Below are 23723 nucleotides of genomic sequence, written 5' to 3'. Positions count from 1 at the left end.
AAAAAAAAAATTAAAAAAAAAAAAAAAAAAAAAAAGAGCAAGGAGGCCAATGTGGCTGGAGTAGATTAACATGGGGGCAGATAGTTGGAGAGGAAGTTTAGAGAGGTGGCTGAGGCTCAAGTGGGTCATTAAAAGGATTTCTTTTTGATTGCCATGGGAAGCTAAAGAGAGGAGTGTCATGATCTGATTTAATGTTTTAACAGGATCACTCTGGCTGCTGTGGGAAATAGACTGCACAGAATCAAAGGTAGAAGCAGGGAGACCAATTATAAAGCTAGTGCAGTAATTTGGAAAGATGTATGTAGGCAATGAGAGAGAGTCAGATTCTGAATATATTCTGAAGGTGGAACTGAAAGGATTTGCTGATGTGGATAGGAGAGAAAGAATAGTATCAAGGATGAATCTAAGGTTTTTGGCCTGAGGAACTGGAAGAATGAGTTGTCATTTACTGGTGTAGAGAAAACTGCAGAGGAACAGGTTTAGAAGGGAATAGGAGGATAGAAAGTAAAAATTCCTTTTCAAGGAGAAGTTTGAAATAATAATAGCTGACTTTTTGAAGTCTTAACTATTTGTCTGGCTCCTAGTGCTTTGAGGTCTTAACTAATTTAAACTTAGGGCAACTTGTTAGGTAAGTAACAGTCCCATTTTACAGATGAAAACTCAAGCACAGGGGGGGTAAATAAGTGGCCCAAGATCACATAAATAGTTGTGTTGCTGGAATACATACCTAAGTCTGGGTCTAGCTCCAGAGACCAGGCTATCCGATAGCTTTGATAGTCTAGCAAACATCCAAATGGAGATGTTGAGTAGGCAGTTAGATACTGTATGAGTCAGGAGTTGAGGAGAGAAGTCTGGTTTAACAGTACGAAACTCAGACATAGTGACAGATATAGCTGAAAAGGTAAGTTAGAGCCATCCACTATAAAGGGAGACATGGTTACAAGAAGATAAAATGATGAGCTCAAGCCCCCAAGACAACCTTTCCTCTCAGGTATGGTTACCCCATCAGTCCTGCTTCTTAGAGCCAAGGGAGGTACAAATCAAGCCACTTATGGATGCCCCAAAATGCTACCCTCCATGCTCTTGCCTGGAATGTCCTTCTTTCTCTTTCTTATCCACATCCAGGACACCTAGTGCCCTGCATAATCCCTGGCAGATAGTAGATACTAAAAAATATTGGTTAATGAAGGCCTCTTCTCTGCCCACTCTCAACCTTTATCATGGCACTTTTCAGGAGGCATTCTAACTATCCACTTATCCATCTTTATCCCTCATTAGTTGGTGACTCTCTCAAAGCCAGGGACCCTGCTGAATTTGTTTCTCTTGTTTATAAACCTATCTTAGCTCCAGAATACCGCCCCCCCTCCCCGCCATAATCTCTGCATTGAGTACCTATTTTCTGCCTTATCTGTGCCAGGCTTTAGAGGTGCCAGCACCATCATCAACAGAAGCAGCAAGATGAATAATATCGTTGGGAACAAGGAAACAAAACCAAACCAGGAAAGTTGTAGGGAGGAAGACTAGCTTACATTTGATGCCCTTTCTAGAGAAGGAAAGTTGATGGTGGGGAAGAGATTCTCTCCTGGCCACAAAGACTATTCACCACCACCTTATGTTTGAGAAGCTCAGATGCTTCCTGTCCACCCTGAGGGAAAGGGAGGGGAGGAGTGGTGTGTTAATAGAGCGGGAACGAGGAACTGACCGAAAGCTATTGTATACAAGCAAATAAGAAGACATAGTTGTGTCTTCAGGGAGCTTACAGTTTGGGGAGGGTGAGCAGGACAGGAAATATAAACATACCGTTGATGTACAGTGTGATAAGTTCTGTAATTGGGGATACATGTGTCTTCAAATTTGTTCTGTTCTGAAGGGCAGAAGCTACCAATAGAGTTCAGTGAAGTATGAAAAGTCTCAGACCATCAGAGCAATCTCACAGTATAGTAGGGGTCTCAGGAAAGGAAAGAGTTTGCTATCTGTAGAGATGTAAGGGCTAGGTTGAATGATCCCATGAGTGTGTCATAGAGGAGGCCCTAGACCCAAATGTGAGGGTCGACCAAATGGCCTTTGAGTACATTCTAGCATCAGCAGTCCCTTTTCTTTCTCTCAGCCTGAGGATGTCATTTATAAAACAAAGAGGGTTGGAGGATCAAATAAAGTTCGTTCTATTCAGCCAGCTTATATCTGTCAAACACAAGTGAATGAAAAATAATTCTACTTGGAAACATTGAAGGGAGATCCTATAATTGCCCCCCAAAGTAAAAGGCATCTGAAATGACAAAACAGGGGTATGATTACCCTTGGCCTCACAGTCCTCTCACGTGAAGCTGAATATAGATTTCAGCTAGGAGACTGGGTCACTTTGCTTCTCAGATTAAAGCCCTGACTTTCTTCTTGATAAGTAGCAGATCTCCATGATGCTAATTAAGAGACAACAAGTTATGTACCTTGGTTCTGAAATTAGAAAATGATTGAGGGATAAAGTGAGATGAATTTTCTTTGGAGTTGGAAAAGATTTAGGGAAAGGCATACTAACAAAGATACATTATTAAAGTGCAATATTTACAAATCCCAAAGAAGCTTTTAGGGATTTAGGGATTTAATCTTTGACTTTTAAAATCAGCTTTCCATCATCAGTCAAAATACCAATGAGCATTAAAAAGCTGCAGGGTGCAGTGAGACAGGCACTTACCTACTGCTAGTGCAAGTACAAATTGATAGTTTGTCTAGGAAGCAGTTTGGCAAAGTATGTGAAAACTCTTAGCACGTCACTTCTCATCACCTCTGCTGATATTGCCCTGATCTGAGGCCCATAATCTATTGCTAGGAGTTTGCAGTAGCCTTCTAACTGGTCTCTGCTTCTCCACACTGCCCACATTATACTCTGCTTTCAACACAGTGATCAGAGTGACCCTTTTCAAACGAAAGTCAGATCATATTATTCTTCTGCTCAAACCCCTGTGATGTCTTCTCATTTCACTCAGAATGAAAGTGAAGTCCTTTCAATAGGACTATGAGGCCCTGTGTGAACTGTCCAGCCCTTTACCTCTCTGACTTCCTCTACTACTACTGTCCCCCTCATTTGTTCCACTTCAGCCGTACTGGCCTCTTTGCTGTTCCTCGGACACATCCCATAGGCTTTCCACTTAGGGGCTGTGTACATTTTCCTTCATCTGAAATTCTCTTTCTTTAGCCATCTGCTTGGGTAACTTTATTTCCTTCAAGTCTTTGTGAAAATCTTACCTTCTCAATGTGTCTTATATTGGTTACCCTATTCAATATGGCAGTGCCTCCGTCCAACACTCTGGCACTTCTTACACTCTCTACCCTGCCATTTTTCTCTTTTCCATAGCACTTTAGACTGTGTTTATTCATATTTACTATTTATCCACTGCCTTCTCCTACCTTTTTAAAATATAAGTTCCACAAGTACAGGCATCACAGTGTCTGGCACAGAGTAAATACTCAAATATTTGTTGAATGGATGAGCTTTAAAAATAGCACTATCTTTTGACCTAGAAATCTCACTTCTAGAATCGTTCCTAAAATAGAGATTTAGCCAAAGATTTATTTAGGTTGTTCTCATAGCTGCATTTACTATAATGAAAATTTGCAAACAACCTAAACATCTAAAAACAGAGTCATGGTTAAATGATTTGATATCTACATAATGGAATATCATAAAGATGTTTAAAATAATGTTTTTGAAGAATATGTAGTTAATATGGAAAAATACTTACAATGTTAAAGTGAAAAAGTAGAATATAAAACTACATATACCCGTACCTCACACCATTTACAAAAATGGATTGGTAATCTAAATATAAGAGCCAAAACCATACAACTTGTAGAAGAAACCATAAGGTTAAATCTTCATGACCTTGGATTTGGCAATGGATTCTTAGATATGACACCAAAAGCATGAGCAACAAAACAAAAAAATAGGTAAATTGGACTTCATCAAAATTAAAAATTTTTGTGCATCAAAGGCATTGTCAAAAAAAGGAAAAGACAACCCATGGAATGGGAGAAAATATTTGCAAATCATATACCTGATTAGGGTTTAATATTCAGATTATATAAAAGATTCCTTAAAGTCAACAACAGAACCAAGTGACCCAATTTTTTAAATGGGCAACTATTTTGAATAGACATTTCTCCAAAGAGGTATATGATGACCAATAAGCACATGAAAAGATGCTTAACATCATTAATCATTAGGGAAATGCAAATTGAAATCACAGCAAGATACCACTTCATTCCTACTAGGATGGCTATAATTTAAAAAAAAAAAGGTAACAACTGTTGCTGAGGATATGGGAAAATTGAAACCCTAATACATTGCTGATATGAATGTAAAATGGTATAGCCACAATGCAAAACAGTTTGGTGGTTCCTCAGAAACCACCAAAGGATAAATGGTAAATAGATGTGGCATATACATACAGCGGATAATTATTCAGCCTTAAAAAGGAATGTAGTTTCAGTACATGCTTTAACATGGGCATATCTCAAAAACATTATGCTAAAGTGAAAGAAGCTAGACACAAAAGGGTAGTATATGATTCCATTTATATAAAATATCTAGAATAGGTAAATTCATAGAAACAAAGTAGATTAGAGGTTAACAGGAGCTATGGTTAGAGGGAATGGGATATTATTGCTTAATGGGTATAGAATTTAGAGTGATTAAAAAGTTTTAGTAACAGATAGTGGGGATGTTTGTACAACATTGTGAACATGATTAATGACACTGAATTATACACTTAAGTGGTTAAAATCACAAATTTTGTTATATGTATTTTGTCCCAATAAAAATTTCCAAAAAAGGGGCTCCCTGCAGGCTCAGTTGGTAGAGCATGTGACTCTTGGTCTTGGGGTCGTGAGTTCAAGCCCCACATTGGAGAGTGGATTGTACTTAAAAAAAAAAAAATCCTTTAAAAATTAAACAACAACACCAACAATATATAACATGCAGTGGCAGGCTAGATCTAGCTTGTGTGCACCCTCTAGAGCCAGTTGTGAGCGCCTTTTCCCAACTACTCCTTCAGTGACATTGGTAGCTTGAAATTGGCCACGGTGGGAGTATTTCTACCATGGAACTTGGCAAATGCTAGAAATAGAACTCCACTTCAATCCCCTCAAGCCAGTTGTTAAATATTTACCAGAACACCACTGAATATATGTGAATATATAAAATGTATAGAAAACTCTCCAGAAGGATAGCTGTTACCACCTCGGGGGAGTAGAGTAGTGTTGCAGCAGGAATGTGAGAGTAAACTTAGACTTTTTACCACATACACTTTGATGGTGTTTCCATTTTTTTTTCTTTTTTACAATGAGTACATAGACATACAATTCTTATACTGTTTTTTTAATGTTTACTTTTATTTTTGAGAGAGAGAGAGAAAACACAAGTTGGGGGAGGGGCAGAGAGAGAGACACGCAGAATCTGAAGCAGGCTCCAGGCTCTGAGCTGTCAGCACAGAGCCAGATGCAGAGCTCGAACCCATGAACTGTGAGATCATGATCTGAGCCCAAGTCGGATATTTAACCAAATGAGCCACCAGGAGCCCCATTTCTTGTGCTATTTTTTTAAAAAAGAAAAATCTGCATGTATTAGGATTGTGGTATTGGTGCCTTTTCTCAAGAGGCTAAAAGCTGGTTACATATACTGTCTGAAAAAAAAGGCCCATGAAGAGGCTGAAGGCCAACCCTGGGACTTGGATTCTGTTTCCTTTTCTTGTCCAATTAATTGGGGCTTTTTTGTCTCTTCACAGGTTACCCTACAGCCTACCCCGCAGCAGCCCCTGCCTACAATCCCAGTCTGTACCCCACCAATAGCCCCAGTTATGCTCCAGGTAAGGAGAAAGTGAAGACAGCAGTGGTGCCTGGGGTGGGAGGTGGGACTCTGTTTGGAAAAACAAACCCACCCGCTGGCCTTTTCCTGTCCTTAATTGCTCTGGACTCCACCCATCCAGGCCTGATTCTCCTGGGAGTCCCCTCTGGGAACTGGGGGCAGTTGAGGGTTGGGGTGGGAATAGAATCTCCTCCATTCTCCTTGGGATTTAAGGTTGGCCCGTCTTTTCTCTGCTGGAATATCTGAAACATGCATCCTCTTCACAGAACCTTTTCTGCTCTCCCAAACAATGTCCAAATCAGTTCTTTGCTCAGTTTTCCCTAAGGCTGCCATTGAGACAAACACAGATGCAAACACACACACACACCAGACTTCCTGGGTGTGGATTTGGAAGAGTGTGAGAGACTTGCCACCAGAGGATAAAGAACTGGTTTTCAGGCTGAGGCAAGGAACCTGTTTTTCACAAATCACAAAGGCCTAGCATTCCTTTATCTTATCCATTCCTGGATAGAGATTGATACAGATATGAAATGTTAAAAAAATAAAAAATTGTTCTCATTTGGGCTAGGAGCAGTGCAGAGGTCTTACCACCAATACTAACCCTCATACTTAGTGGGTGCTTTAACACTCAAGGGGCCGGAGAAGGAATCTGGATGCTGCATGTAGAAAGTCCTGGGTTTGAATCCTGATTACTCAACTCACTAGTTGTGAGGCCTTGGACAAAATAGTTCTCTCAGAGAAATGTGCTACTTACTTACCTCAGGGGTGTAGATGGTTTTAAGTAAGTTCCTCTTCATTTACTCAACAAGTATTTATTTGTTGAATGTCCTCCACACTAGAATAGAGAAAAAGAGCCATCTTTGCCTAAAATAACTTCTAGTTCATTTGGGAGTTGGCATATAAACAAATTCATAACTGTGCGGTGTGATGAAAGGGTACAGGATGCTTCACAGGGGGTCTCGCAGTAGAGACCTGAGGGAGAAGCAGGAGACATTCTTTTAAGCACATAAGGAAAGAATTGGACATTCTAAACAGAGTAGAGCCTGGGCAAAGGAATGGTGATGTGGGAATAGTTGAAGCACACTGTAGGGGTGGGGATAATAGATGAATCTGAACTACAGATGTCCAAGGGCCAGATTTGGAAAGGCCTTAAATGCCATAATCATCCCCCCCCCCCGCCGCCATGTTCTTGTTTAGTAATGATTATTCTAGAGTTAAAAAGCTTGAAAAGACCTTAGAGATCCTCCAGTTCAGCTCCTTCTCTTGACAAGAGAGATCCAGAGATAAACAGTGTTTTGTCGAAATTACTCAATGATGCAGCAATAGCATATGAACTAGAACCCTTGGCAGATCTTCGAGTTCTTGGTCTCATGCTTTTCTGTGCCAATTCAGCACTCATCCTACCATCGTTCCCTTTCTTCTGGAATATTTAAATAAGAGAAGAACATGGTCTATGTCAGAAGACCTAGATGTGAGTTCTGACTGTCACTTCCTAAATTAACAACCTTAGAGTCACTTGACCTCTCTGAACCTCAGTTGCCCCATTCTAAAGTAAGGATCATTTTGTAATCATATACACGTACATACCGTGAGCTCCCTCTTTTTTGAGAGACAAAGTACTATTTTATGCAAATAAGTGATGTTAACCCCTAAAGTCTTTACATAGGTATGTCATTCCACAGACATTTTTTTTGGCCCTGCTATGCCCAAAGCACTCTGGAAGACACTGCATGTGATTCAGATTTGAGAAAGCTGAAGTCATTGACCTCAAAGAGCTTGTGAGGGTAGGAGTAATCCACAAGCTAAAACGTCTCTATCTCAGCATTAATAGTTTATTCTATATTCACTTTTAATCAACAAGATACATATTTCCAAAAAAATGTATAATAGGAGGCAGAAACAATGAAAGCTACAGAAATTTACCCTGATAAAAGATTTAATCAAATCTGATAAGATCTGTCTTAAAAACTACGGTGGTTTTGATTATCAAGTATCTCACAATATAGAAATGATTTAAATTTAAATGCTGTGAGATCTGTGAATTGGCTTGGTAAACTATCTGGTCTAAAACAAAATGAGGTGAGTAATTTCACAAGGTCAGCTAAGGTCAGGATGAAGAAGATGCGTGTGTGTAGTCAGGAGGCCACCAGTGACCTACGGAAGCAGAGTCAATGAAATGGGGAGCCCGGGAGTGAAGAAGCAGAGTTAGCAGACAGAGCCTGCTCTTACAAGAGACTTGACTACAAGGGAAAGGAGAACAAGGAAGGTGGGGTTAAAGGAGGCATTTTTTTATTTTTATTTTAATTTAAAAAAAATTTTTTTTTTTTTTAACGTTTATTTATTTTTTTGGGACAGAGAGAGACAGAGCATGAACGGGGGAGGGGCAGAGAGAGAGGGAGACACAGAATCGGAAACAGGCTCCAGGCTCTGAGCCATCAGCCCAGAGCCCGACGCGGGGCTCGAACTCACGGACCGGGAGATCGTGACTGACCTGGCTGAAGTCGGACGCTTAACCGACTGCGCCACCCAGGCGCCCCAAGGAGGCATTTTTTTAGATGTGAGCATGATTAAGCATGTGAACATGTAAGCGCTGATGGGAAGGAGCAAATGAGGAGGATAAGTCAGAGAGGCTGCCAGATAGAGCCAGGCCTTCAAGGAAGCTTTGCTGAGGTGGGAGATCTAGAGCTCTGTTCTCTTCTTTGTTTGGGGGAGCAGGTGGACGGGGCTGCCTCACACAGGAGGGCAGCTCTTCCTCTCAGACTACAGGAAAGGTCACAGATGCATGTGCTTAGAGTAAATTGTCCAGTGGAAAGTGGAGAGTTCTTGTTTAATGACTTTGATTTGCTGTTGGAGAGGTGAACAAGGATAGAGGGAGCGTTCTTAAGGAGAGAGGTCAATGTGTGAAAGCCTTACTGGAAGGAGAAGGATAAGTGTCACCAGCAGATGACATAGTCGTGTAACAGGAGGCTCCACTGAGGGTGGAGGCCATGAATTCTTCAAGGCTCTAATTCCAGCACTGGGGCATTTTCTCATAATGTTCAGAATTTATGGTGCTGGTTTGTGGAACTGTTTGAGGGTTAGTTTAGCAAGAAAGTGGAAGGACAGGGAATAAAAATAAATAGATAATATTTGTTGAATGGTTCCTATGTACCAGGGACTATTTTAAGCTCTTTATGGATATTGACTTGTTTTCTATCACAACAAACCTTTGAAGTCATTACTATTGTTATTCCCATTTTCCAAGTGGGAAAACTAAAATTTAGAGGAGTTAGGAACTAGCCCAAAGATCCAAACTCAGGCATCCTGCCACCACACCTGCATGTGGTCTGTGGCCGGCCAGAGAGAAATTGAGAAGTTAGACTAGAGCAACCAGACTAGAGAGAACAGACAGAAGGAGCCTGGGACTGTGGGGAAAAAAAGAGGAGAGATTGGAAAGCTCCCAGTGTGTATAAAGTACTGATTAGGTCTTAATTTTAAAACAAACAAATATCGGGGCGCCTGGGTGGCGCAGTCGGTTAAGCGTCCGACTTCAGCCAGGTCACGATCTCGCGGTCCGTGAGTTCAAGCCCCGCGTCGGGCTCTGGGCTGATGGCTCAGAGCCTGGAGCCTGTTTCCGATTCTGTGTCTCCCTCTCTCTCTGCCCCTCCCCCGTTCATGCTCTGTCTCTCTCTGTCGCAAAAATAAATAAATGTTGAAAAAAAAAATGTGCTTAAATATCATCCCACTTCTAACTTGATTTTCCCCAATTTTATGTTTTCAAAATTTCACCATATTTCTAAGCTGTGACTGAAGCAACCTGACCATTTCCTTAGAAACCCATACAATCCACTGTAGAGCGTGGTATTTCCACATGGTATCAGAAGGCCCCTAACTAGAAGCTGGAAGGACTGATTTCGATGTGACCTTGAGCAGATCCCTTTCCTTTGGAGTTAGACACACCCCACTGGTCTGTTCCATATTTTCAGAGGCCAGCCTCTGCATTCACCAGGTCTCCTGACTGCAGTAGGGGAGCTCCTGCTGAGGAAGGGCCGGCTCAAGGGCAGTGTAGGTTACTCTCAGCTTCCTGCTAGAAGCAGCCATTTGTGATGCTGAGAGATGCCTGTGGGGTAGAAGCCTGCAAAGAGCCAGGCTCTCAGGTTTAAATTTCTCTCAGCTTCTTCAAGGAGACCAAGAAGTTGCTTCAGAGAGAGCTATTTTTAGCAGCTCTGAGTACTCTAAGATGTCATCTGTTCACGATGCAGGGAAACATTTCACTCTTTCATTGGTTCTGAAAGCAGTGTGGGTACTTGGAGCTTTTTTCTAAGCTCTTAATGACTTCGGGGATCTTATTTAAGGACCATTTGGCTCTGCAGGAAGCAGGAGCCAACTGAGACTCGTTCTCAGAATCTGAAAACCGAAGGATGTATCACATTATTGGTAATCTGACCTGAAAATGAAAGAAAAGGATAAACAGAATAACTAATGTAGATAGAAATGAAATACCTCCTCACAAGAGATGTGTTTATAAACCATTTTTGCCTCCTGTCTCACTTGATTTCATAGCGACTTTATGAAGTACAAATACAAATTGTTCCTGTTTTGTATGTGACAAACCTGGAGAAGGGCAAGGGAAAGGAATTTGTGCTTCCTGAATACCTGCCATATTCCAGGCACTGTGTGAGTCATGGCACAAATGTTAATTTTCACTTCAGTCTTGTGTGAGTTGAATCTTCCTGCCTCCAGTTTTGCTCAGAGGTTAAATAACTTGTCCAAAGTTGCACAGCTAAAAAGCAGTGGAGCCAGAATTCAAACCCAGTCTGTCTGACCCTACAGCCCCTCCTGTAGCACTTCACTTCCCCAGAAGTTTCAAGTGATGAAGTACCTCTGCATTGGTCCTAGCCCTCTGGGGCTTTACAGAGAGCTCTTCAGAGGCCAAAGGTGATGATTTTGAACCCTGAACCTTTACTTCCTCTCACACACAAAGCCTCTGTCATGTGTGAAGTCCCTCTGCACACTTGGATCAGATGCCTGGAAGATGCAGTGGCATCAAGGAAGTGCTTCTCTTCAATGAATGGGCTTTCCTGGATGGCAAGTCTGTCATTCCCTCCAGGGTAGAGACACTTCACGCCCTGTGCATTCACTGTTTTCTTATGTAGCCTGGGGGAAACTGCTATCTTGAGACAGTCTGTTTTTGTAACTGCAATGTATACTACTTTGCACAAGTTCTTAGTGGTAATTTCAACTAACATTTCTATCCAACAGAGTTTCAGTTCCTGCATTCAGCTTATGGTAGGAGAGCTATTTTTCCTCATCTGTATTATGGCCTATGAATGTGTTATCTCGTAACAACAGTAGATTCCCTCTCCTTCCCTCCCCAAATCCCATCCCTTAGGCTTGGGCTCCCCCAGGTGGCTCAGCAGCAGTTCCTAAAGCATGCAGGAACATGTCTGATGGTGCAAAATCATGGGTTGGAGACACACATGAACCGTCCCCTAGGGCAGCAATGAAGGATCATGGCACTAAAAGGCGTCTTTCCCCTTCCTCACCTCCGGGGTCCCATCTGACCTAGGTCAGAAACTTTCACCCTAACCTGGCTGCTGAATTCAAACAATCAAGTGAACAAAATTCTTCAGCCTGTATGGCTCCTCTCTGTTGGCTTTGTGGCAAATCCTGTGGAGGAGTACCTGAATCATGCCTATAAGAACCCCAAAACACAATCTGCCCCAGGATCAGATTTTCCATCTCCATTGGCAGTCTGACATGTTTGAAAGACCTGGTTGACTTTAGATACAATCTGTTCCCTTAGCCCAAATCTTGAGCTCTAGCTCATTTTCAGGGCATTTTCCTGGATGGTGAGAGGTGAGGGCCAAGTGTGCTAACTAAGTGGGCAGTGTGGACTCCAGGCCCAAAGCACCACGGGAACTTCTGGGCACCTGTGAGGGTCCCAGCAGTGTAACTGGACTAGGTCCTTTTTGTCACAGACAGTAAGGGACCATGGGAGGGACTTGCCACTTTCACTACTCTCACCTGGGCTGCTCAGGACAATGTTTTCATTAAAATCTCTGCACACTTTCTCAGCTTTTAACCTTGAATTATTTGGATGTTGAATATTGAATTTGTGTATGGCGCATCTTTCAGGAGATGAGCTGTGAAAATTTCTCCTTGCCACTGCTGTGGGCTGAGTGATCTTGGGCAATTTGCTAATGTCTCCAAGCCATAGATAGTGTTTTGTTACAGATGTTCTCTCAGCTCCCTCTAATGTTAGCAGTCTATCCTCTTATAATTTTATTATTTTTGCCAGTCACAGACCTCTCTTATCATTTATGGAGAGTCCATTTTTTGTTTGCCTCAGGATCTATGAACTTGGACAGAAGATTCCATAAAAAGTGAGAGAAGTTCTCATGCTTTCTCACCCCTCTAGTTATAGCATCTGAAATAGAAATACTAAAAAGTATGTGCGGAGCTCTTCTCTTCGCAGAATGCTTTGTGCCAGACCCTGCACTGGCTCTTTAGAGATAAAGACTAGTGACACAAGGTCCCTATTCTAAAGGAACTCAATTTAGTGGGGGAGACAGACAAGCCAGCAAGTACAGGGGTTTCTAAGAATCACAGAAACTGGGATAGCGAACCATATGGGATATATGAAGGGGCTGTGGTCAAAGGGTGGGGAAAAGAAAAGACTTCATAGTAGAGGCAAGCTCATGATTGATGGCTTAATAAATCTTTACCAGGTGGCATTTGGGGAAAGACAGGCCAAGAAAAGTGAACCATGAGCAAAAATACAGAGATGTGCTGTGACACTTCTTGGCATATTCTGGGAATGATAAAGTTTGTGTGGCTATAGTGTAGGGTTGGAAAGTGAGAACAGTGAGAGACTAGAGAGATCACAGGGCTAGATCATGAGGGGCCTTGAATGCCACACAAGAAGTTCAGTCTTAGCCTGTAGGCAGTGGAGAACCGTGGAGTGTTCTTAAGATTTTGTGATTAGGTTTAGGTCTTAGAAATGTCTCTTGATTGCAGTTTGTAGATTGAAGTTGGCAGGTGTAAAAACAGAACAATGAGGAAGCAGTTGTAGTAGTTAAGAGCTGATGAGAACTTAAATTAGAGCTGTCTATAACTGTGGGGATGGAAGACGAGCAGATACCAGAATTAGAAACTGTTAGGACTGGATGACACTTCACTTTGATCCTCACGTCAACAATATGAAGCAATCAGAGAGAAGTTATTACTGCTGTGTTATGAGACAACAAAATAAAGATTAAGTGACTTGCCCAAGGTCCTCCAGCTAGTAAGTGGCACAGCCCAGGTTAGAACTCAGATTTCCTGACCTACTGCATTATTCAGGATGATGGTCCCTTGCTGCCTCTCTTCCTTGTAAGTGTGCTTAACAGATTGTTCAAAGTGTCAGAGGGCGTGAGGGCCCCGTATCCAGGGAAGTGAACAACCCAGCACCTGGATGTGGGCAGCATGCTGTGACTGGGCCATGGCCCTTCACTGCCAAGGGTGTGTTCTCTCTCTCTCTCTCTCTCTCTCTCTCTCTCTCTTTCTCCCTTTCTCTCTCTCTCTCTCCTTTTTAAATTGAAGAATACATATACAGTAGTACATAAAGTGCACTAGTCTCAAATGTACAGCTCAGTAATATTTGACATATGTATACACTTGTATTTTACTACCACCTAGTTGAAAGTGTAGAACATTTCTAGGAGTTGGTACCTTTCATGGCACCCAAGAGCGGGCATGCCTGTCAGAGCAGCCTCCTCTATTACTGTGCCTCTGAAGTTTCAGTTGGATTGTCTCTATCCCACAACTGAGCTCTCAGTTGCTACCACCAACACAATGGGTTACTTTAGAATTTTACATGGAAGAGGAAGATCATATGGCACAATACAACAGACCAATGAGGAAGTCAAGTTGACAGCTAATATTTGTTGGTTTTTGTAGTCTTCATATTTGTCCAGTTTTAAATTATAAAGTACTCAAATATAGAGAGAAACATAGAAAATCCCAATATTTGTTTTCTTTTCTTTTTTAATGAAACCAGAAGGAAATACCCACTTCTTCAGGACATACACAGTTTAGTTCACTTGATCAGTTAGATAAGACATAATCAAAGGCACAGTCGCACTTGCTTCTTTCCTGGTTAATCTGGAATGTTATTTTATTGTGCATAATGCTGTCTTGTTCACTCTCTGGTTGGCGTGTGGCTGTGTTGCATCCCCAGCTAGCCCATAAGTACCTTGTGTGCGGTGACCATGACCCACATGTGTTCTTGTCCACTGTGGCGCTCCCCTCAGTGCTGAGTGCAGTGTAGGCTTCAGTTACTCTTTGGTTAATCTTGATTTGCTTTAATTGTCATGCAGTCCTTCAGACTGATGTCAGACTTTTGGCTTATGATGAAAATTATGGTGAAGTATGCACCACTTGGGGGAAAAAACTGGCCTGGAACAGGACATCCAAATTTTATGTGGCTAAATTCAGGCCTTCTGCTCCCTGATGGAACCCTGTAGGGTCTTGAGGACATCTGACTTCTCAGAATTACATGTTTCACTTTTTAGGAAGTTGTTTGGAGTGACCAGGGCTTTCCAGCCACCTTGAGTGGCAGATTCTAAATTTGGAGACATCTTGATAAGATTTTTCAACACTAATTGGATCCTTTATTAATCCCCACCCCCTGCTCCCACCCCGGGGAAAAGAAACTCAAGGTAATTGTTTAAAATTGACTGCCCTCCTCCTGTATTGTTTGCAGAGCCATGTCTTGGTGTCCAGCAAAGGCTTTGGACTCTGCATGGAATTCTGCTGGGTGTCCATTTCTTCTGCCAGAATTCTCCTTTTAGTGTCACTTTCCTGCCCATGATTTCCTTCTCATTTCTCAGCATCTGCTGTATATATTGCGGGCCATTAATGCAAGCGCAGAGTCAGCCTAGAACAGCTACACTTCTAGCCTTAGTTTGGCAAAACAGCAGGGTCCTTGACCTCTTCCTCTGGCCGCAGTACTCCCAAGGCCGAAGGAACCAGAGGCATTACCTGTTACCTGGATGGGCAGAGGGGTTATGGGATCTCTCTGGAGGCGGGCTGTCCTTGCCCTGGCAGAATCAGAGTGGACAGGCATACTTCTCATGCCACCGTGCTGCACCTTAGCCCCTTGTTAAAATGTTTCCAGTATATCCAACTATTGGCAGTGTAGCCCCCACATCCTGCTACTGTTCTTTAAAACCCCTCATACCCAAGATGTTATTTGAGTGGAAAAGATACTATTAAAATTGTTCTTCCTACTCTAAATAGAAATTTGGGTCAAGAATGGTTTCTCCTTTAGGAGAAAGTATATCAAGAGAAATCTCTAAAAAGTTAGGCATTTCCCCCCTTTGAAACCCTCTTTCCTCTCTCCTTCCCCACAGGATACCATGAAGGTAAGTTTTTTGAGTCATTCCCCACTTCCAGATCATATGAAACATCATCCTTCAAATTTCTCAGGCTAAGCTTCAGGTGAACCTGAGAAGTGTCTGCAGATTTCAGACTGGGCCTCATCTCTATTTTACACCTATCCCAAGTTTGACATAGAATTTCTTAATGGCCCAGCAGATCATCTCTAATTCATGAGGAGATATCTCAGGTGGGGCACAGCAGCACCTCAATAGGAGGTATAAAGGGTGTGCAAGATGTTTATCTGTCTGGCTCCAGCTGGGTGTACAGAAGAAGAAGGAATGGGAAGAGCCCCTGTGGACAGCCTATGCCTCCTGAACCGCCACAGCTCAGTCCCTTTAAAAGAGATGGCAGTCCAGCAAGGTTCATGTCACGTGATAATTCTTTTGAGGTCTCTCTTTGAAAACAACTTATTAAATACCCCCCAGGTGAGATTTCAGACATTAAAAATGAGTACTTGGTTGATGTGGCCCAGTACACAAAGGCTCCAAGTTGTGATATATTCATAAGAAAGCGGCTAAGGAATATCCCAGAGCCTTAGGCCAGAATGTCAGTAGGAGGTGGTATTCATAGGCATCTTCATAAGGTTTTGGTAGTGGATAGAAAACCCTGGCTCTCTTAGTGTAAACTCTGATTTCCTTGGTTTCAAATCATTTGGAAGCTCACTTCAGCACTCCCCGCAACCCACTCGCCCATCTCAGAAAGGCTGAACCATCCTGTGTGTCTGAACAGGGCCCCTTGGGTTATATGTTTCCATCCAGCACAAGACCCTTGCTTTGTGTCTGTGATTGGTGGTGCCCACTTCTTATTTCTGCCTAATGCCATTCTTGTGTCTTCCCTTAAGCAACTCTGCTGATGAAACAGGCCTGGCCACAGAACTCGTCTTCCTGTGGTACTGAAGGCACCTTCCACCTCCCAGTGGACACCGGGACCGAGAACCGAACTTACCAAGCATCCTCTGCGGCTTTCAGTAAATACAGCCTGTCTCCTCCTTTCCTTGTTCCCCTTGGTTGGGACTGATTTGTCTCTTAGAAAGAAAGGAAAGGGCACTTTTAAAACTGACCTTGTAAGACACTTATTTTAAGAGGTTCTCCTACCCACACAAAAAATTGACCTTCCTCATACAGGGAAGGTCATCCTCTTTGATCATGTACCCGGCTTTGGGGAGACACAAAGCAGTGAGGGAGGGAGGAGGAAGTATGCACCTGGCCAACAAGTTTGATAAGGGAAGAACTGTTACTACATTTTAAAGGAAAGAACATTTGAAGGCCTGTGGACCTTTGGACAGAGAGGGCTCCTCTAGCTAGCACAGGGTTTCACAACCTTGCCATTATGGACATCTGGACCAGATAGAAATTCTTTATTGTAGGGGGCTAACTTGTGCATTGTAGGATGCTAAGCAGAATCCCTGGCCTTGCCCCGCCCTCTTTCCCCCCCATCCCCGGATGCCAGCAAACCCTCATTATGGCAACCAAAATATCTCTAAACATTGCCAAGTGTCTCCTGGGGAGGCAGAATTGCCCCCTGCATGAGAAATATTCTCCGAGTGGAAGCTACACTGTGAGAGCAAGGTATGTACAGGGAATCCTCAGGGAAGACAGAAACCATCTGGCCAATCAGATTGGTTATGTTCATCTTGAGGTTCAGTGGGGTGACTGATGGTTTCACCTTCACACCTGATGTTTACTTTTTTTTAATGTTTGTTTATTTTTGAAAGCGAGAGAGAGAGACGGAGTGCAAGTAGGGGAGGGGCAGAGGGAGAGGGAGACACACAGTCTGAAGCAAGCTCCAGGCTCTGAGCTGTCAGCACAGAGCCTGATGCAGGGCTCAAACTCAAGAACTGCGAGATCATGACCTGAGCTGAAGTCGGACGCCTAACCATCTGAGCCACCCAGGTGCCCCCACACCTGATTTTTAATACAAGATGTCTCTGTGGGTAAAATGAGGACCAGTGTTTAGAAGTTACTGAGTGGCATTTTGACTCCATGTAAGGAAGACTTTGTGCCTTGTTGGAGCTGTCCCAAAGAGGAATGGCTGGCTTTGGTTGTGGGGAGTGCTTTCTTCTTAAGTTGTGCCAGCAGAAGCTTGACATACCCTTAAGAGGGATATTGCAGATAAAGCCTGATAGTTTGTAGTTCAGTAAATTATTAATCTATTAAGTGGATTAAATGAATATGCTGCATTTTTTTTCTTTTTTTTAATACCCAATGTTATGTTCTCCTTAGTTACTGTTGCCCCTAGATGTCGTCGTCAACTTATTTTTAAACAACCTAACTCTTCACCTTAGAGAATTTGCTTTCATTATCACCCTCTCATTTAATCTACACTATAGTCCTATTATGGTGGATTTTTATTCAGGTTTGAAAGCTGAGGCCCAGAAAGGTAATATGTCCAATGTCATCTAAGTAGCAAGCAGCACAACTAAAAAGATATCATTCAGGTTTAAATTTCAGGTTAAGTTTATTGACTTTTTTCACGAGATTAATTGTACTCATTAAGAGAGGGATGGCAGTAGTAGGGAGTTTTCTCAGGTACCTCAGGTAGAATTGAGCGAACATATATGTAAATGGGTTTATACATACACATATTTTCTCTTAAACCCACACGTGATTGTACATGCATATAGACACACCTACTATAGTTTAGCAGAAAGAGGCCTGGGATGGAGACCAGAAGAGTTGGATTCTAGACTTGGTTCTGTACAACCTTGGATAATTTATGTCCATGCTCTGGACCTTGGTTTTTCCAACTGTAAAATGAGGGGGCTGGACTAGGCCCTCTTGAAAGTTCTGTCTAGCTGTTAGACTCCTGATTCTGTCACCAGGGTGCTGTGTACTCAGTATCTACCACCCCAGCAGGGACCTTTCTAGCCACCCTGCCCGTAGTTGACCAGCCAGCCTTTGCTCACATATATATCTCCAGGGTATTCATTCCCTCCACAGGCAACCCTTTCTACAGTGAGAATGTCTGAATATTAGAAGGCTTCACCTTCTCCTGTGTTGAAATCTTCCTGAAGTCCCATTGAAATGTCCTGCAGCTACCTCCCACTGTCCTCACAGGCTGTCACAGTCGCTGGAAAGGACCACAATGTGCCCCCTTTTCTTTAAAGCCAGTAGTGTGTGAACCTGTGGAATTTTTAAATAGATGCTGGCTCGCCTGCCCCTCCCACTCCCACCAGGCTTCCTCCGACACAGATTTTGTGGCTTCTAGTTGCTACAGAAAATTCAGGGCACTTTAACAAATTCAGTTTAATTTTACTAACACTTGCTAAGGCTGTTTGTAATTGGGTCTCCCTCCTACTTATTCCACACTCTCTTGTTCGGCTATCAACAAGGAGACTTGGGGGTCAAGGCAAGACTCAGACATAGAGCTTTGTTCAGACATGTAAATCTGATGGTCAATAAACCGATTAGTCTAAAAGGCATCCTTGATGTAAGGATCAATGCCTTTGAAGGTGGTAGGGGCTCTCCAACTGAAAAAGATTTATGGTAGTGCAGAAGGATTGAAGAGAGGGCTAAAACAGTTTTTATCTCACTAATGTGCAGCCTCAATTTATTTTCCTGTTTGATGGACCCTAAAATTATAGTTAGGGACCTGAGAGAAAGAATAGGGCCTCATAAACAAAGCCTCTTTCATAAGGCAGAGCTGGGACTTCTAGTGATCTAATTCCCTTTTTTCTGTCACAGTATTGCCTTTAATGAAATGATGACATGAAGGCCAAAATGCCAGATGTCCAAGATTGGACTGCAGAGACCTATAACTCAGAAAGGAACCGCTGCCCAGGTCATGGGAAGCCCTGAACTCTGAGCCAGCTCTGCACTGATTTGCTGTGCGATTTTGGGAAGGTCGCTGCCCCCCTCTCAGCTCCAGATTCATTTGAAATGTAAAAAGTTGAATGCAAGTCTCTAATGTCCTGAAGGTATAGCATTCCAAAGTCCTAATCCTGTGACCTTCAGACTTAGGTAGAAGTCCATTCACAAGTGCCAGACCTCCAGTGAGGGAGCTGAGTCTAAGTTCATTTCAGGAAAATCAGTGAGGTTTTTTTGTTTTTTGTTTTTGTTTGTTTGTTTTTGCATCATCAAGCCCAATACCTTCTTTTACTTAGATGCACAGAATAACAAATCCTAAATTTTGCCTTACCCAAGGTAGCTGAGGCTATAGCTCCAGGGGACTTTATAATCCTCAGTGGTATGGACAGGACTGTCAGTTGTAGAAAGTCCACTGCAGTGATTTTTTCATAAGTCTCACTGAAATACTCAGAGACTTAGAATATCAACACTAGAATGCCTTCCGATACTATCTAGTCCAAATGAGGGTATTCCTTGAGAGAAGAATTGACCTGACTCACTGATAAAGCCCAGGATGGGAGCCCAGGCAGTTTCTGCAGCCTCTTAACACAGGTGGAAACCTTGAGAACTATTGTAGTTGGAGGAAGGAGCACTGGGTCCTGAGTCCTGGCGAGCAGTTGCTCTGTGTCAGCCATCTGTCCGTCATCTCATCTGTGAAATGTCTGTGTTGGGAGCTTAATGATCTCTAGCTCTGCTTCTTCCTTCTCAAACTGTCTGGACAAATGAGAAAGGCCTTCTTCTGCAGCATCATCTTTTGGCTGCCAAGGGTACTCTGGCTGCTGATTTGTATTCTGAGTATATGTGTATCTCATTTCATAACATGAAGAAAGGGAAACATTTTCAGAAAAAGTTATTCTTAGACTTGGAAACCAAATTCTCCTGCAGACTCTTGGTGCTTTTTGATTTTCCTCAGAGAGATAACCTCAATACTTTGTAAGGTGGTTGATTGTCCTTGTGGCATAGAGGAATAGAGCAGCCTTCCCCTAGGGATAGAAATTCCAGAGCACATTCTTGGGGAACATAAAGGAAAGTTGCCAGTATCGTTGGCTTGTTAACTTGAAAGAATTGTGAAGTTATGGTATTTTAAGCCATACAGTTTTAGAATCTTAGAATCCTGGAGTCTGTGTTCCAAGTTGGATCACACAATGGAAGTCATAGTTTAACCTCTCTATTGTAGTCTTTCAGACCAGTCTCTGCTTGCACACCACCAGGGCAGGAAGCTTACTAAGTGTTTCTCTATACAGTGAGAGAGAGAAAAGAATAATAGCTCACCTTTATGAAATGCTTTTAATGTGTCAGGCACTATTCTGAGGGCTTTGCAATTATTAATTAATGTATTTATCACAGCAACCCAATGAAATAGGTACTGTTGTCCCCATTTTACAGATGAGGAGACTGCTGTTTTCTACAGCTGTTACATAGCAGGGCTGGGGTTCAGACCCAGGCAGTCAGTCTGGCTCCAGACTACTCATAACCGCTACTCTGTGCTGTATAGCTTTCAGAGACAGGTATCTTAGGATTCAAGGGTATCCTGCCCTTCTGCATAGAAAAGAGATGCTTTCCACTCTGGCAGGACTCCTCATAACCTTATTTTATTCCTTTAAATCAGGTTGAGCAAGCAATCCCTGTAGAAGTCCAAATAATAAATACTGTAGGCTTTTCAGGCCATATGGTCTCTGTCATAACTACCATTGTAGCAGGAAAGCAGCCATAGTTGAGAAGTAAATGAATGGACATGGCTGTTACAATAAAACTTTGCTTACCAAGATAAGTTGCAATTACAAAAACTGCAGTTTTCAGGTTTTATGTATTCATTTATTTATTTAATTTTATGGTTTATCTTTTAGTAATCTCTACACCCAGCATGGGGCTCGAACCCATGACCCCAAGATCATGAGTCGCATGCTCTTCCGACTGAGCCAGCCAGGCGCCCCTATAGTTTGCCTGTTTTAAATGTTAATAGCGTGCATAAAAGATTCAGTGGTAAATTAAATTTGTGAATAGTCTCCTGCATATCCCTATCTTGGAGATTCATAGTTCATCCTGTCATTTTAAAACTTGTCAGGGTCATGGAATAAAAAACAAACCTATTTATCTCTATTCTACATTACTGCACTTTTTTTTTTTAAACAGTGATTAAAATCCTTCAGAATGCTATATAGTTCATCGCACAGTCTTGGGACATGCCCATTTTGAGAACCCCCACCTTTGTTTTACAGATTAAAAAACCGTGCCTCCAAGGTGAAGTGCCCCTCAGATGGCTCCTTGTAGATATCACAGACTTAGACTTCTGTCTGCCCCTGCAGTATCTGCTTCACCTGCCTTGACCACATATCATAATTAGTGCCACAATCTAGAAACTTGGAGGAATCTGCTCCAGACTTCTCTCAGCTGATTCGCACCTCCATGTCTAGTTTCTCTTTTTTCACAATGCTGCCTTCTCCTGAATGTATTCTTTCCACTCCATCTTCATTGCTACTTATTTCCCAAATGTATTTGACCACAAAACCAGTTTCTCGTGGAATAAACTATGGATCTGCAGATGGAAAAGTAAATGACATGATTCCAGGGAAGAGGACAAGGATGCCTTTCGGTGGTGCCTTTTGTGGTGACCAAATAGCAGCGTTCATATCCTACTGAGTACTTCATCAGGGTCCAGGAGGTGGGGGGTGGGGGGGGGACGCCAGGCCAGTGCTATGGATGGAGACAGATTTGTGACCTTACAGCAGCTTGCTTTTACTTGGGGATAGGGTAAAAGAGACCTAGGATCTTTAGAAAAATGGGATTTTAGTTCAGGAGGAGATCTTCATTCTTAGCCTTCTGATTTAACAAAATAGGAAACTAAAGCCCAGACACTTGATAATAGGCACACCAAATTGGAAAAAAAAAAAAGCCTGAACTGAAGCCTTGGTCTGTTTTCTTCCAATAAAGCACCCCTCTCTGCTCTGCCCCCCAGTCCCTTCTTGCAGAATCAGCACCACGTTGCTGACAGTCCTTGGTGAGCATCTTGTAGGTGAAAGACCTTACTTTGAGACAGGAGAAGGTCAGTGATGTACCAACCAGACTGAGCCTGGATGGGAAGCCCAGGGAAGAAGTATCAGCAACACCCCATTGGAGATCCAAAGCCAAGGTCTTCTGGCACTGTCCCTTCAACTTAGAAAGAAGGAGCAGTTTGTAAAAACACTTGCCCTTTCTGAGCCTGTTGTATAGAGTAAGAGAGTTAGGGGTCACTTGATGATCACTTGGTTTCCATAGAATCATTTCATTTTGTGTTCTGTGAGTACACAGTCTTGTTCCTGGGTGATTTATGTCTCAGCTTTTTCCTGTGGACATAGGATCTGACTCTATTTTCCAGAACAGTCAAAGGTAGCACAGTTTAATCAAGTCGCTGATTGTGAGCTCCCTGGGGCCTAGGTTTCAGGTTGATGTGAACTTTCATGACCCCTGACTTGAGGCAGAGGTGGTTCCCTCCAAGCCCCAGGAGTGGGGGGAAAGGCTGGCTCTGAATGGTGTTTTCTGTGGGCTTTTCACCTTAACCCTCTCAGGGAAGAAGGGGAATGTGGGAGAGAGAATTCCAAAAAGAGAGACACAAGGAGAGAAAAAGAATAAGGGGGAAAACAAAAGAGAAACAGCAGCAGAAGACACCTGGGCTGCTGAGTGAGGAGACAGAAAAGCAGGAAGACAGAGTGCAATAAAGGGCAAGTGGGCGGAGGGTCTCCTGTCTGTGTGTACGTGCCTGTCTCACAGCATGTAGACAGAATCCCAAACTGTCTGAGCTGCAAGGGTCCCTTAGGAGATCATCTGGTTCCAGCCTCTTATTTTCTATGTCATACCCCTGAGACCCAGAAAAATACAAGATGCCAGAATCACTTGTGTGCCCTGTGCACCAGGACTGAGGGAGCTGCCTCTGGGGCCAAGGCTGTCTGGGTGGAGCCCTGTTCACTGTTCTCATCTGTGTTTCCAGCCTGGAATCAGCCCATCCTTGTCTGGGGAGTCGTGACTGGGACCTGCTACCTTCTGACAATGTTCTGTCCACTAACTGGAAGTCTCTCTTATTGCCTTGGTACAGGATATACTGCAGGGACACCGTACAAGGTCCCACCGACCCAGAGTAATACTGCTCCACCCCCCTACTCCCCATCACCCAACCCCTATCAGACGGCCATGTATCCAATCAGAAGTGCCTACCCCCAGCAGAATCTGTATGCCCAGGTAGGTGCACGTGAAAGCCTGGGCCCACCACTTCTGCAGGTAAAGGAGTGACCAGCCTAGGAGGGTTGGGGGTGGGTGAGGAAGAGAGGGAAGGCAAGTTCATGGCTCTGGCCACTTGTCAGTATTATATCATAGAAACGGTAGCCCTGTAGTCTACACACTCCCTCACCCCACCTCAGCCCCTCAGGGGTGATGCATGAAGCCATTGAGATGAATAGCGCCCAGAATGTCAAAGGAGCAGGGGCCCCTGGAAATTATCTAGCTCAATTCCTTCTTTTTTTTTTTTCTGGAGAGAGAGAATGAGGGGGAGAGGGAAAGAGAATTTTAAGTAGTCTCCACGCCCAGTGTGGAGCTCAATACAGGGCTCAGTCTTACCACCATGAGACTATGACCTGAGCTGAAATCAA

At 43.0% G+C, this 23723-nt stretch overlaps 1 protein-coding gene and 1 non-coding gene across 6 annotated transcripts in view; one reads left to right on the top strand and one right to left on the bottom strand.

Moving 5' to 3' along the window:
- FAM168A (family with sequence similarity 168 member A) overlaps positions 1-23723 on the top strand; it is a 192126-nt gene that overhangs the window by 159004 nt on the left and 9399 nt on the right. For 2 of the 5 annotated variants that reach the window (XM_040489286.1, XM_040489285.1), the window contains exons 3-7: positions 5778-5858; positions 11099-11125; positions 15232-15243; positions 16101-16226; positions 23174-23316. In XM_040489286.1, the coding sequence (XP_040345220.1) occupies positions 5778-5858; positions 11099-11125; positions 15232-15243; positions 16101-16226; positions 23174-23316 (389 nt within the window). The remainder of the gene's footprint in view (positions 1-5777; positions 5859-11098; positions 11126-15231; positions 15244-16100; positions 16227-23173; positions 23317-23723) is intronic. The other 3 variants (XM_040489287.1, XM_040489289.1, XM_040489288.1) reach the window with 3 other exon arrangements.
- Positions 20961-21033, bottom strand: TRNAM-CAU (transfer RNA methionine (anticodon CAU)). Its single transcript has one exon. It is a non-coding gene; the product is annotated as a tRNA-Met (tRNA).

Source organism: Herpailurus yagouaroundi, unplaced genomic scaffold (assembly GCF_014898765.1).
Source record: "Herpailurus yagouaroundi ecotype Mexico unplaced genomic scaffold, PumYag 180, whole genome shotgun sequence".
NCBI lineage: Eukaryota > Metazoa > Chordata > Mammalia > Carnivora > Felidae > Herpailurus > Herpailurus yagouaroundi.
Note: the sequence above shows the minus strand (reverse complement) of the source record. Positions and strands in the feature narration are given on the sequence as shown.